This window comes from Eurytemora carolleeae, unplaced genomic scaffold (genome assembly GCF_000591075.1).
Source record: "Eurytemora carolleeae unplaced genomic scaffold, Eaff_2.0 scaffold798, whole genome shotgun sequence".
Classification (NCBI taxonomy): Eukaryota; Metazoa; Arthropoda; class Copepoda; order Calanoida; family Temoridae; genus Eurytemora; species Eurytemora carolleeae.
Genome location: NW_019396910.1, coordinates 27491 through 41411, shown reverse-complemented (window position 1 = coordinate 41411; position 13921 = coordinate 27491). Strand labels below are relative to the sequence as shown.

General features: G+C 33.4%; 2 protein-coding genes across 4 annotated transcripts; one reads left to right on the top strand and one right to left on the bottom strand.

Moving 5' to 3' along the window:
• Positions 1-2695: 2695 nt before the first annotated feature.
• Positions 2696-10740, top strand: LOC111709989 (protein strawberry notch homolog 1). Of its 3 annotated transcripts, XM_023483974.1 has the most exons (10): positions 2696-2779; positions 3391-3600; positions 3689-3709; positions 4708-4898; positions 5543-5590; positions 7058-7212; positions 8927-8997; positions 9190-9291; positions 10078-10330; positions 10629-10740. In XM_023483974.1, the coding sequence occupies exons 1-10, from the start codon at positions 2764-2766 to the stop codon at positions 10723-10725; spliced, it is 1164 nt and encodes a 387-aa protein (XP_023339742.1). In that variant the 5' UTR covers positions 2696-2763; the 3' UTR covers positions 10726-10740. The 3 variants fall into 3 exon arrangements, with proteins under 3 accessions (XP_023339742.1, XP_023339743.1, XP_023339744.1); XM_023483975.1 differs by lacking the exon at positions 3689-3709; XM_023483976.1 differs by lacking the exon at positions 5543-5590.
• A 662-nt stretch (positions 10741-11402) lies between these two features.
• On the bottom strand, positions 11403-12831 carry LOC111709990 (mitochondrial tRNA-specific 2-thiouridylase 1; the record flags this gene model as incomplete). Its single annotated transcript, XM_023483977.1, is given in 4 exon segments — positions 11403-11555; positions 11608-12063; positions 12299-12616; positions 12763-12831. Coding segments are annotated over 4 exon segments (978 nt in total), but the record flags the coding sequence as incomplete, so codon positions are not given.
• Positions 12832-13921: the final 1090 nt, after the last annotated feature.

Sequence of the window (13921 nt, the reverse complement as noted above, 5' to 3'; positions counted from 1 at the left end):
ATGGAAATGAAGGTGTCAATGGTACATCGGACATCTATCGGTCACTCTATAAATGGAGGGTCACTTGAAAGTACGCATGTATTCCATTCAAGTATAATTACATCGTATAGAAAAATACTTTTAATCTCACTTTTGCCCTTAACTAAAAAGGTTTCATTAAAAAAGCTTTAGTCAATACTGCATTCAGTGTAAATATATATATTTGATATCATAATTTATAAAACAATATGTAATATGTATCGATCCTAAGAAAATAAAGATATTTTCTTAGAAACGTTTCCATCTATATTTTTCATCCCTTGCAGCTTACACCACAGTATTAAGAGGGACTGTCTGATGAGTCCACTTAAGAAAATTACATAAATAATGTGTACTTAAACGTTACGTCCAAATGTTCGGAATTTAAGGCGGGGTGGGGNGGGGGGGGGGGGGGGGGGTTACATGATATTTTTGCGCAATGCTATCGTTATGCCTCCGCTAGATTTGCATATCAAGAATTGCAATGGGATGCGACGAATTTAGGTCGTCGTGCGAGGAAGAATATTTAGGTTTCTAGAAAAACTCAAGACCTAAAATTACCAATTAGTCGAATTTCGGAATTAATATTAGCTCTAAAGGGGGGGGGGGAAGGAATTCTGCGAGTTCTTCATATGCTATTCTTTATAATGGTAAGAATATATATTTCATAACTCCAAATTTGATTTGTTGCATTGGTCGTCTTAATTTATTTGAAATTCAAGTATTAAACTGCAGTATAAATAAAAATCCACTCTTTCATCGTTTTGAAACAAAATACAGAATATATACCAGCTGGTTTGGACATTTGTTTTCCATTTCTATGTTTGTAAACCGTTAAGAACTAATTCCTTTCTTCCAATGACTCTATTAAAATGGTTATGTCGTCTTCGTAAATTAGATAAACATTTATTTATGCATTGTGTTATACATAAAATCGGCTGACCGAAAGAAATAATAATAATTTTGAAATTTAAATTAACATATATTAATTTCATAAATTATTAAAAAATAGTCGGTTTTCATAAGTTGTATGTAGTACTGCGCTCCCGTCTCTAAACCAGTCTCGACTCTAGAACCGCAAAATGCCAAGACCAAAAAGATCGGTAAATTTTCAAATTCAATTTTTACACTAAGTACACACTTTTGACCCAATCTTTACCCAGCGTTACAATCAGCAAACTTTTTTCTTTCAATTGATATATTTTTTGGATTGTAATTAAAATTAGTTTCGTAGATATGGAGTTGTTCAAAACCATTTTTGAGGAATGGGTGATCGTTTTTCAACACGTTATTCTAAATTAATCACACCAAAACATTTCGGTATGAAATGGGATTCTTGTGAAATACATCGATCTTGTTAGGTGACTAAAAAGGCCAAGAAGTACGACGAGGATGAGGATTTTGAGGACTCCGAGGATGCAGAGTCTGATATCACAGAATCTGATTTCGAGGATCCCGACGAAATGGAGGTTAGAACCATTAGTTTTTCTAGGATCATCATTTCTTTCTTCTCCTTTACTAACTGCTCTTGGGTAACTAATTTAGTTGTAAATTGGGGTTTACGAAGTTCTTATAACCCATACTGTTCTTTAGGTGTTTTTGTATCCCTTTATACCTCTTAACTATATTTGTTTATGCTCTAAACAAATCCTATAATTTTCCTCTCCGAAAGAAGATGGACGATTTCATTTTTAACTTCCAACTCGTACTTATATACAAATAAGTTTTATGTTTTTTTCTTTTTTATTAATTGGAGTTAATAAACATGGAAATAGAGTTTTCAATATTATCACGCCTCATTGGGGTTTAAACTGCTGAAAAGGCGCTTATTGGGTGAATGTTAAAGTAAAATACAAGTTTAATACTTCGCCTCACGATTTCAAGGGAAGAAACATCCAAACCGTGATTTGTCCCAAACCTGATACTCAGTGTCAGGTTTGGCCCAAATGTGCAATTTAGAAGATAAAAATATTTCAGTTATTCATGCTATTCTGTAAATTATTAAAGTACGTTTTGTTCTGAATTGTTGTATATTTTCAAATTTTGATTGTTACAAAATTTGGTTTACGTTCCAAAACCCGTCCAAGATTCGATTCCGTGATATGTACGAAAATGGAAAACCTTGGATTGTTCTAAAAAATGGTTGGTTCTGTCCTAGAGAAAGATTTTCGGACCCCGCCCCCCTCCTTCCTCCCCCCCTCCCTCCTATCAATTTTGTACATGACCACTTATTTTTCAGCAAATTTATTATTATTTATTTTTTCATTGTTTAGGGTTAGGTTAGGTTAAGACACTTTCTGGGCCGAGCGCTCCGGCTAGGATAGACTAGGAGGCCGAGCGCTTCGGCCACTTGTCTTACATTTAAGATCCTCTTTCATTTAATATCCATGTACAAAACTGATAGGAGGGGGGAGGGCCAAAAATCGCTTTCAATGAAATTACCAAATGGTATGGGTTTTAATTGAAAATGAATCATCACACACAGTTTAGATTTTAGAATCCTATCAATTTTCATGGATCTCATGTTTATCACATGGATAAAATTGGCCTGTCTTAGCCGCGGCTCTCGGCACCCTAGCCTGTCCTAGCTGCAGCTCGGCCCAGAAATTGTCTTAACCCTGAAGTAATAAAAAATAATTTTTATGATAAATGATTTTTTATATTTCAATTTTCATGACTCGTATATAGGTGATCAGTAGCAGTAATGGATCTAATTTCTCCCAGTTTGCTAAAGGAAGACCAGGGATGTCAATATCGTCAGGTAAAGACATTTTTTTATTCAGTTATTTGTCGCCAAATATAAAGCACGAAGAACTGAAAGTTCGCTTCTCTCATCTAGAGACCGTTTTAAATGTTGTTTTTAAGCGGCCATTTTTCCTCGTAATTGTTAAAATTCCCTTTTCAATTTTTTTTTAATAACATTAAAAGATTTCTTATATTTTTAAACATCCACATTTTTCCGACAAATTTGTTCACAGAAAAACAAGCCAAATATGGAATAATGTTTGGTCGAAAATGATTAAAAAATAAAATCTATAAACCATAAATAGATTGAAATTTATAAAATGCGCAAATGCATGACGAGGATAATTCAACAATTTAAATTTGATAAAAAATATTATTTAAGTAAGCCAATTTTTTAAAATAAATTATCTATAAGATTCAACCATTATTGGGACTAATTCTAAGAGATAAAAACAACATGATCAAACTAACAGGAATTGAATTGATTCATGAAATGATTCCTGAAGCCATGTTTACATAAGTTTCTGGTTAAACATTGTTTATGTTTTTACCAGAAACTGCAGTACATAAATTTGTAAGAAGATATGAGCTTTCCTCTCATATTCCTTGATTCAAACTTATATTTAGTTCCCGGGCAAGGACTCCTGAAGACAAAACAGAACGAGGATCCAGGGTTTGAAATCATCAAAGAGGTTCAAGGATCTGGTAAACCCTACAGCAGTATGTACAACAATCCCTCTCTCTCAGCACTCGCTACGCTCATGGGGACTGGAGCAGGGCCGCACTCAGGACTCGGAGGAGCAGGGGGGCTCTTGAATCAGAACTTTCTACAGAAATGTAAGCTTTATTTATAATTTATATACATTATGACATTATAACTTAATGTTCCAAGAAGAATAATAAAGCCATATTTTTTATCTGACAGACTCAATGGATTGGATGCGCGGTAAGATTTGTTAAATCTTTGTTTCCATTTTGTTGTCAGGTTTTGGTTTAATTTTTTTGTTTGGGACAACTAAAAAACATTTTATGTGCATTAAAATAAAGACAGTTTTTCGTCAAAGTTAGCCCCCCCCCCTTCCTTTTTAGTTTAAACATTTTTTTATATGTGCTAAATATTTAATTTCAAAATTTTATATAAAAAATTGGCAAGTTTTAACTCCATTTTTGAATATGCATGTTTTTGATTTTTCAATTACAAAAATAACAAAAGTAACAAATCCCAGATAAATTTGTTGAACCCCAGCAACCTAAACCCTGCAATCTGCATCCACCTACCCAACCTCTAATTTCTTTTAGTTTTTACACTCAATTTGTATTCACTTCAGTCCTGTGTTACGGTCGTGTCACAAATAAATGTCAGTTCCCAGTTGTATACAGTAAACTATAGAATAGGAAGACGGTATTAAAGCAAAAATTAATTTTATTTGATAGTGTTACAAAGCAAATAGTGTTACTAGTAACGTATTTATTTACTTTTTAAGTTAATTGGGTCTGTTTACACTGCTGGTGTTTATGTTCATTGGACTATTGAAGGTCATAACATGAGTTTTAAAGTTGTCTTCCTATTCCACAGTTTTACGGTTATCACTGTAAGTATCGTAGTTATTTTAATGTTTGTTTGTTCCCATTTAAATACATTATTTTCCTCCTTTATATGTTGCTTCATCCCTTTATATTTCATAATAATTATCTCCTATATTATATATATGTACTTCGTAGTCTCGTCCCAGGCTTATATTATAATACACTTAACAATAATTAGATTAGATGTTGTTTTCACTCAGAATTTTCTCACTATCTTTAATTCAAAAGGAATCCTTTTTTCGCTTAATTTTTTCGTTCTTTTAAAAGCCAATAATTTCAAATTATATGTCTCCGATTCTAACTTTTCAAACATATAGATCTTTTTTTTTCTTCAATAATAATGTTTTGATTGTTCAGCACTTGAGAACGGTAGTATGAACAGTGGAATGTTAAACCCATTCCTGATGGGGAATATGGGTGGTATGAGTGGGATGAACGCCTTTAGTGGTTTACCTGGCATGGGAATACCGCAAATGAACGCCAGCATGCTGTCTAACCTGTACATGCAGGGCGGGGTCCCTAGGTTCCAGGGCAGGATGATGGACCAGGTGAGATAATTTCAAATTTAGATAGATTTAGAATTGTCATCTTGATAATATCAAGCTAAGGTGAGCACTGAGCTCCATTAAACTATGGAATAGGGGTACGATTGTTGACTAAACCTATGATTTTTATCGGCCAAGGAACATGAAATATATTAATTGTACCAACACAGACACATTTTACTTGACTTTCAAGCTATTTGTAAAACCATTTGCGGTATAATAACATGAAAAAACCAGTTGTCATACATGACGATTTACTATAATAAAGATTGAGGAATTACACTTAAATCCATTTAAACCCTTAAATCCTCAGAAATAAGTTGGACTATTTTGAAACCCTTGATTTTTGTATATCAACCTAAATTAAATGGGATTTTGCGAACCAGTACATTCAAAAGCTCTGTTAGGGACAATTAAAGGCAAATAATGTGAAATTTCAGATTGATGAAAATATACTAGAAATATTTTTTCTCTGTTAATTACATTAATCTTGATAAAATATTAAACGTATCTATTGTATGCGTCGGGACATACTGCGCAGTATATGTCTACCATAATGTGAAAAATATGCACTGTACATTTCTGCAATGTGCAAAGTGTGAAATATTCCACAGTACATCTCTGTCATAGTGTTGGTAATATTTCAGCTTGGTTACCCTAGTTTGACCAGACCGTCAGCTAGTAAAGGGGAACAGGTAACCCTACGCTGTTCACCTATGCCAGGGTTCCTCCTAAATCTAGGCTATTATGATCAGTCAATTTCTCGTAGTCTACTAATTCGGAGGAAATCTGCTAATGTTAAACTAGACCTAACAATCTGTCAATTAAAAGCTTGGAGGAACCCTGTTCAATGCAATTGGGTCTCTGTGTGTTTAACTACTAATAGTTAGAACTAAGGAAAGTGGGATAGACTTAATTTACTTTTTACTGTGACGTTTAGGACAGGTGTTGAATTAGATCTGTTTCTAACCATAACATAGATTTAAGCAATTTTGTTAAGTTTCCAAGTTGTACAAAGAATACCTGTCCACTGCTTAGTTCTAAATGTCCTTGTGTTAATGTGCTTTGTTTACTGCTTGGTGTATATATATTTATTTTACAATAAATTCAATTGTTATTGTGAAGAACATATATTATAGACCCTATCCCGCCATAATACCGTTTTAGTTTTAGCCAATAACATGGTTGCTTAATATTTTTTACACCAAATGCCATGCCCATATCGTTAAAGAAGCTTTAGCTATATACCTTGCTTAATTAAGACTACCATCCGAATGTTTTTTTTGTTATATTTTTGGCAGTTTTTTTTGGCGTAGTAAATTTTTTGTTAAAATTATAAATAATTTTGTTTTAATTAGGCTCTAACAATAAACCCTTTAATTTTCTTTTCAACAATTTTCCTAGAATTTCCTTGAAGAAAATCTGAGGAATTGAATTTTTACCGTTGTTATCAATCTTTTTTAATACGTTTTGTGATTCAGCTCAAATCTTGAAAGGGAGGGGGACAATTAGGTCCAAAAGTGAGGCATGGCTCAAATTTGGTCGTGTGGCAAGGAACTTCGCGCTTTACAAACAACTGTTGATGGGATATTTTAAAAATAGGAAGAAGTCCAGACTGAAAAACCAGGACACGGAAAGGACTTGAACCTCCAATCCATTACTGGAGTCCATTGTCATCCCCGCCCTTTGTGATTTGATTTGATGAAAGCAAATGTGTTGTTATACGAAGAAAACCTCAAAAGAAAGATTCATTCCTGTTTCAAAAAATGTATTTTTAATCCCAAAAGTATTACCATGCTTTTAATAAAAGATTGGGGTAAGTATCAATGTAAAATTTAAAAAAAAGAATAACATCTGTTTGAATGTTGTACCAAGCTTGCTTATGGTAGAACCCCATTAAAACAATAATGTTCATATCTTCTTGTACCTTGTTTAAAGTTTTCAAGACCATGATATTAAACAATGAACATTTTAAGTGTAAAATTTCTGTAAAGGTTTCAAGAGAAAAATATATTGTCCTTGGAAAATATTTAATATAAATGATTTTTGAAGCTTAAAATTAGTATTTTCCAAGGTTTTTTTAGAAAAAAGGAGATGAACACTGCACTGGGTACGAAACCAAACCAAGAAAATTTATAAATCAAAATTCGTCCAATTTGTAGGAGGACGAGGAGGTGGCCGCCGAGGATGAAGAGGATATGGGTGTGATTGAGACCTACAGTAATTATAAACCAACGAAACTAAATGTCGGGTTGGACCATCCTGATCCTGTAGTAGAAACTGCTAGTTTAGCCAGTGTAGAACCTGCAGATGTCTGGTAATAATAATAATGTCATCTTTTTTTTTTCAATTTTGAACATTTTCTCTTTGTATACATTGTAAGACAAAACATTTTTTTTTTTAAATCGTGGATTTTGTTGGAGGCAAATTTTTGAAATTTTGATTATTCATAAACCTTTCCTTGCTTCATGTGAGGTCCCACACAAAATTTGGGCCCTATCGGTTCAGCTGTTTTGACGTTTATTAGATACAAACAGACAGACAAGCAAAGTATATATATAGATGATAATCTTGATGGTAATGATAATCAATTATCTTAATTTTTAAAGTTTAAAAAGGATGTTAAATGTTTAATGATTATCTTGAAGAATCCTAATCTTGGTGATGAAAACATCTTGTATAAAAAGATTTTCAAAATTTTTTTTTTTTTTTTAATAGGTTTTTGAATCAGTTCAATTATTGGATTGAGAACTAAATACTTAAATAATTATCTTGTCGCTCGTTATGGAAGATGTTTGATTGATATAAAAACATTTTATATTTGTTTTGGAAACTGTTTAGGAAACATTCAGGGTGGGCTAGATGTACGGATTGTACGGATTTTATTTTTTTAGTCTTAAAATTGTACGGATTGTACAGATTTTTAGTCAAAAAGAAGTTGGTTCAACTTGTTTTCTGCATTCTAAATAATATTAGGTTGGTTGATTGTTGTTCCAATTGACAATTATAATTCATTCATAGTTTTTCGAGAACATGATTTTTGCTATATAATGAGTTTTCTAAAAGGTTTAAACGAACACACCCATCCCAATGAAGAGAAGTAAAAGACTAAATGCCATAATTATAGATTTTTAGAATTTAATTGTGTATTTATCCTGTCTCTCCTCTCTTTCTCATCCTAATTTACTAGTTTCTCTTCTCATTCTCATCCTAATTTACTTATTTCTTCTCTCATGCTTATCCTTATTTACTTGTTTCTCCTTTCATGCTCATCCTAAATTACTTGTTTCTCCTCTCATTCTCATCCTAATTTACTTGTATCTCCTCTAATTCTCATCCTAATTTACTTGTTCATTCTCATCCTAATTTACTTGTTTTTCCTCTCATTATCATCCTAATTTACTTGTTTCTCTTCTCCTTCTCATCCGAATTTACTTCTTGCTCCTCTCATGCTCATTCTAATTTACTTGTTTCTTCTCTCATTCTCATCTTAATTTACTTGTTTCTCCTCTTATTCTCATCCTAATTTACTTGTTTCTCCTCTTATTCTCATCCTAATTTACTTGTTTCTCCTCTTATTCTCATCCTAATTTACTTGTTTCTTCTCTTATTATCATCTGAATTTACTTGTTTCTCCTCTCATTCTCATCCTAATTTATTTGTTTTTATCATCCTAATTTACTTGTTTCTCCTCTCATTCTCATCCTAATTTACTTGTATAAATATGTATTAAGGTACTTTTTTACAGATAGATCAAAAAGCAAGGTAATGACTTCTCCAGCTGAAGAAGTTTAACCCCTTCACACATGAACAATTCAATTTTGATGTGCGTTTTTTTCAAAAATGGTTACATTTTTCTTCAATGTACGGTTTGTACGGATTTTTTTAAAAAATTGGAAGAATTGTACGGATTTTTTGCAAAAAAAATGTACGGATTTTACGGATTTGTTCTGAAAATGTACGGAACTTTGTTCGGATTTTTTCAAAAAGTTTTGGCCACCCTGAACATTTCGTATAAATATTTTGTTCAGGTACACCATGTCTATACCAGAGGAATGTATTCAAAACAGAAAACTATCTGCGCTACAGCTTGAGAGCATAGGTCAGTTGATATATAGCTTGAGAGCATAGGTCAGTTGATAAATACCCTGAAAACATAAATCAGGCGATGATTTCCTGGAAAACATAGGTCAGTTAATAAATACATGGAAAACATAGGTCAGTTAATAAATACCTTGACGGTACACGAGCAGGGTTTCTGATTGTATTTTACTAACTATATATTTTTGTACAGTGTACGCTAGTCAGCAGCATGAACAGTTTCTACCTGACGGTACACGGGCAGGGTTTCTTATCGGAGATGGTGCTGGAGTAGGAAAGGGTAGAACGATTGCAGGTAAAAAAAAAAATACAAATTGAATTGTTAAGAGATGGTTTCATTGTTATTATTGGATTTCGAGGAAGTTCGAAAATGCAAAATTCGTGATTTTGCATAAATTAGCTCTAATATAATTTATCTTATTATTGTTAACAAAAATTAGATTCTCAAATCAGAATTATCTTAAATGGTTTTGGTAAATGAGAGATCTCAGTTAATTTGAAGATTTGGGATNAGGACAGAACTTAATAGAACTAAAATAAATCATAAAGTAAAGAAGGTAAGAGGAGAAGGAATGGGGGTGCAGTGAGACTTGTCCGACTTCTTTTTATTTAAGAATAGCACAAAAAAAATCACCAAAATAGCGTGAACTAGTAGTTGAGCCTTTTTTAAGTCTTTTAAGGAAGAACTTCGATTCATAGATTTTCAAATTACTTGTTAAAATGACTGTAAACGTAATTTCAAATGACTTTCCAGGCTTCCATGTAAAGATGGCAATGCCCCATTTACAGTGGTACCTTTGATCTTTGTTTGATTCAGTATGAATGGATATCTGTGTATTTGTTTCTCTACTGTTTATTTTTAATTGCGGTTTCTCTGAAAAATTGACAAGCGTATTTCTTGCTTTCAAGAAGCAATTGAGAAATTATCAGAATTAATTGCTTACGAGGTAGAAAAACGACGATATCTTCCACATTTTGGAATAGATTAAGGTTCAAAGGGTACCGTTGTATATCAGACATTGCATTGAGGGTCATTTGAAATTACGTTTTCAGACCCTTTAACTTTGTTGTTTGTGACTAGGCGTAATCTGGGAGAACTACTTGAAGGGAAGAAAACGAGCAATCTGGGTTTCTGTATCCAACGATCTGAAGTATGACGCGGAGAGAGATCTATCAGATATAGGTTGCGAGGGACTAGATGTCCACTTCCTGTCCAAGATGAAGTATGCCAAGATAAACTCTCAGATAAACGGGAATATTAGGAAAGGGATTGTGTTTGCTACCTACAGTGCTCTCATTGGGGAGTCCCAGGGAGGAGGAAAATATAAATCAAGGTAAAATACGTGTTTTTTATAAATTTTTTAGTTATTGTTGGTGTAATCTCATTGCGCGTCGTTTGTTCAGCTCTAAAAGTATTTAATTCTATTAATTTAGTCCATTTTCATTGGAGCATACGTCTGCAATTCATTTAATAATATCAACCATGATGTAAACATGGATATCTCTGTCATTGTTGGTCAGAACCTAACATAACACTCAGTAAAGGGAAATTACGGAAATAAAAAACAATTCCTCAAATTCAATTTATTTTATTTCCTATTTTGAAATATCTCATTAGTTGTTGTTTTTAAGGCTGAAGCAGTTGTTGCATTGGTGCGGAGATGATTTTGATGGATGTATTGTGTTTGACGAGTGTCACAAGGCTAAAAACCTTTGCCCAACAGGTTGACTTCTAAAACATATTTTTTCTAAATTAAATTCAACCCAAACTGATCAAAATTTATTACATATATTTTCTAAATTAAATTCAACCCCAACTGATCAGTAATGAAGGTAAAAACTTAAATTTCTAAATATAATTTAAACCTGGGTGTATATTATATAAGACTCATTTTTTTTCCAACTCCGCGGTTAAAAAACAGGTGTATTTTACAGGTTTCAGAAGCCCGCGCAAAACTTCGATAAAGTGTTTGGATTTTAGTTGTATAATGAAGTGTTTTGGTGCCCTAAAAGGTTTTTTTAAAGGGGGAAAACATTACAATGCCAATAAGGAAAAAAAGGTTTAGCTTAATCATTCCTGTATTGACCAAAACTAGCAGATAAAAAATAAATTCTCTCAATTTAACCTTTATGCTTTCCTATCCCTTTTAGGGAAAAAAGTATCATATTTTTTAAAAAAAGGTTTTGTTTATTTTCCTGTGTGAAACAAACCAGCGGGAAAAAAACATTCCCTCTTTTGCCGCCTTTCCCCCCCTTTTTTCCAATTTTCCCCTTTTTTCTTTTTCTTTTTCATTCCCCCCCCCACCCACAGCCATTAAATTGCTCATATTTTTGCAAAATGAAAAACATACACCCCTGAAATAAATAAAACAAACATACACTCCGTTGTTAGTTGTATAATATTAATATTTCATTCATGTAAGATTAGTTTTCCTTATAGAAAGCTGAAAATTGTCCTGGTGTAATTGCTTTGACCGGCTCAGCTGTTGACACTATCAGACTATTCCTAGTTGTGTACTCCCAATTACTTGTAGAGGACATGTTATAACTCATTACACACTAAACAATATTACCATTAGATAAAATATTTAATTTTTACTATAAAGCATACCTTTGTCAAAGGAGACATATTTTGGAATCTGAACTCACATGCAAATGTATTATCACAAGCTCTGGATGTAAGATCTTCAGGTGGTCCACTAATCCAATGCGGAGATAATGTGAAGAAACTGTCTGAGTATAAAGCTGGATGATCTATTTCAGAACAAACTTGTATGTCATTACTTTTAGCATCTTTAGCAACAACAAAATATGGACTGAATGCCCGTTTAATACGTGTTCTCTGTCCTATAGTCCACTGATGAACACCGTCATGTGTCCCTACGAGCTCTCCTGTATCAATATCAACGAACCTGCCAGGTTTACTTTCAATATATTCTCCTATGAACTCTTGAAACCCTCTCCGCCCAACTCCTTTCTTCTTTCCAACAAAACAGATTCCCATACTCTCCTTCTTTGCAGCAATCTCAGGAAATCCTGCCTGTACAGCCATCTGTTTAACTACCGTCTATGAAAGAGGATTTATAATAAAAATGGTTGAAAATTATCTTAAATGCTGCATTCCAAATTCGGCATCAGTCAAAATTCTAAATTTTTAAAGGAAATGTAAAAATATAATTCCAATAAAATATAGAAAAAAATGTGTTTTAATCTTTACACGTCAATATCCCGTTTTGCATTTTTTTCTTTAAAAGTTTTCATAAAAAAAACTTTGAATTATAACGAAATCCTGTAAGCCTTTCCTTGGTTAATTCTCCAACCGGAAATATTGTATTTCTTAGAGCAGTCTGGGGCATCTGAGAGAGAAAAAAGGTTTGATCTTTAGATCTATCAATTGACTTAAGAAGAAAAGCTGGCTTTTTAGATTTAAACTCAAGATTTTCTCCATAACTGTTTCTTGCGTAGTGTCCAGTGGCAATAGCGTCACATCCAATTTTGTTTAATGCATAATCATGAAAATGGGTGAACTTGAGCCTCGAGTTGCAGAGAATATCAGGGTTAGGAGTTAGTCCTGCTCTATAGTCTTCTATCAGATCAGCAAACACTTCATTCCAATATTCCTTGAAGACAACATATTTCATGACCTTTTAATGTATAGTGGAAACAATAAAATTCTGGAATATGGATGCCTCTGTATAAGAAAGTTATGTCAAATAATCTTCTTCGTGAAATTAAGTAGTCATTTTTAACAGTATCAAGAGTATTCCTTAACGAAGTCTACAGTCTGAAACTGTATTCCAAGCTGGGATGCAACTCTCTCCGCTTCCTCGCAGTCCTAAAAGAACAAAATAATCAATGGTGTTAATACGGTTCCATATACACTTTTTCGAAAATTTTGTGTTCAGTCATTGAGGGGTGTTTCAGATCAGTAACTTTAGATAAGGAAACTTTTTCCTCGACTGTAATTTATTTCCAAGCTTTTTACCCGTCAAAACTAAAAAAACGTTAAGATAAACGAAAATACGATAATAGATGATTGCTATCCATTCCTAAAATTTCTTTTAGATTGGTCTGACCAATTGAGAGATATATCCATGAGAGATCGGGTGTATTGTTTAAATAACACTTTCCTTAAAATATACTCAATTCTTTGGGAAACATTTCACCGCTCTAGTTTGTAGATCTTTAAATTTATTATAGCTGAGACAGGTACACTAGAGGTAAATTGGGAGCTTTCCTAAAGCGATTTAGCGAATTTCCTCAATTTCCATGAGTCCGATTTTAATTAAATTTTAAGAATTCAAAAGAAATAAAACATAAACACATTTTTTTCAACACTATTGATTTTGAGAAGATGAAAAAAATCGTAGGTTACTGCGGTACAGTGAGTTTTTTAAAAATCTCTACAGATTGAGTAATTTTAACTGGTGTAACTCTAAACATGGGTCTTAAACAATAACACTTATATTATATCCAATTTACATTCCATTTTGTGCTGATAATGACCGTACAAATTGAAAAGGTTCTGAAAAATGTGGGGAAAAAGAGGGGTTAATCCTTCCCCCCTCTCCACTTTTAACAAAATCGTTCTTTAGGACGGACCAAATTTTGGTTTAGGGGTCTGTCCTAGTGAACGATTTTTGGACCCCCCCCCCTCCTATCAATTTTGTACATGACAAAATTAGTATTTATTTAGTATTATTTAGGGTTAGGTTAGGTTAAGACACTTTCTGAGCCGAGCGCTGTGGCTAGGACAGGCTAGGGGGCCGAGCGCTGCGGCCACGGGTTAGGTTAGTTAAGACACTTTCTGGGCCGAGCGCTGCGGCTAGGAAAGGCTAGGGGGCCGAGCGCTGCGGCCACGGGTTAGGTGAAGTTAAGACACTTCCTGTCAGACCCATGTACAAAATTGATAGGAGGGGGGTGGG

Coding starts and splice junctions, on each gene's coding strand:
- LOC111709989 (XM_023483974.1), top strand. Junction 3,601..3,688: donor TCAGAACTTTCTACAGAAAT/GTAAGCTTTATT, acceptor TTTATCTGACAG/ACTCAATGGATTGGATGCGC. Junction 4,899..5,542: donor AGGGCAGGATGATGGACCAG/GTGAGATAATTT, acceptor GTAATATTTCAG/CTTGGTTACCCTAGTTTGAC.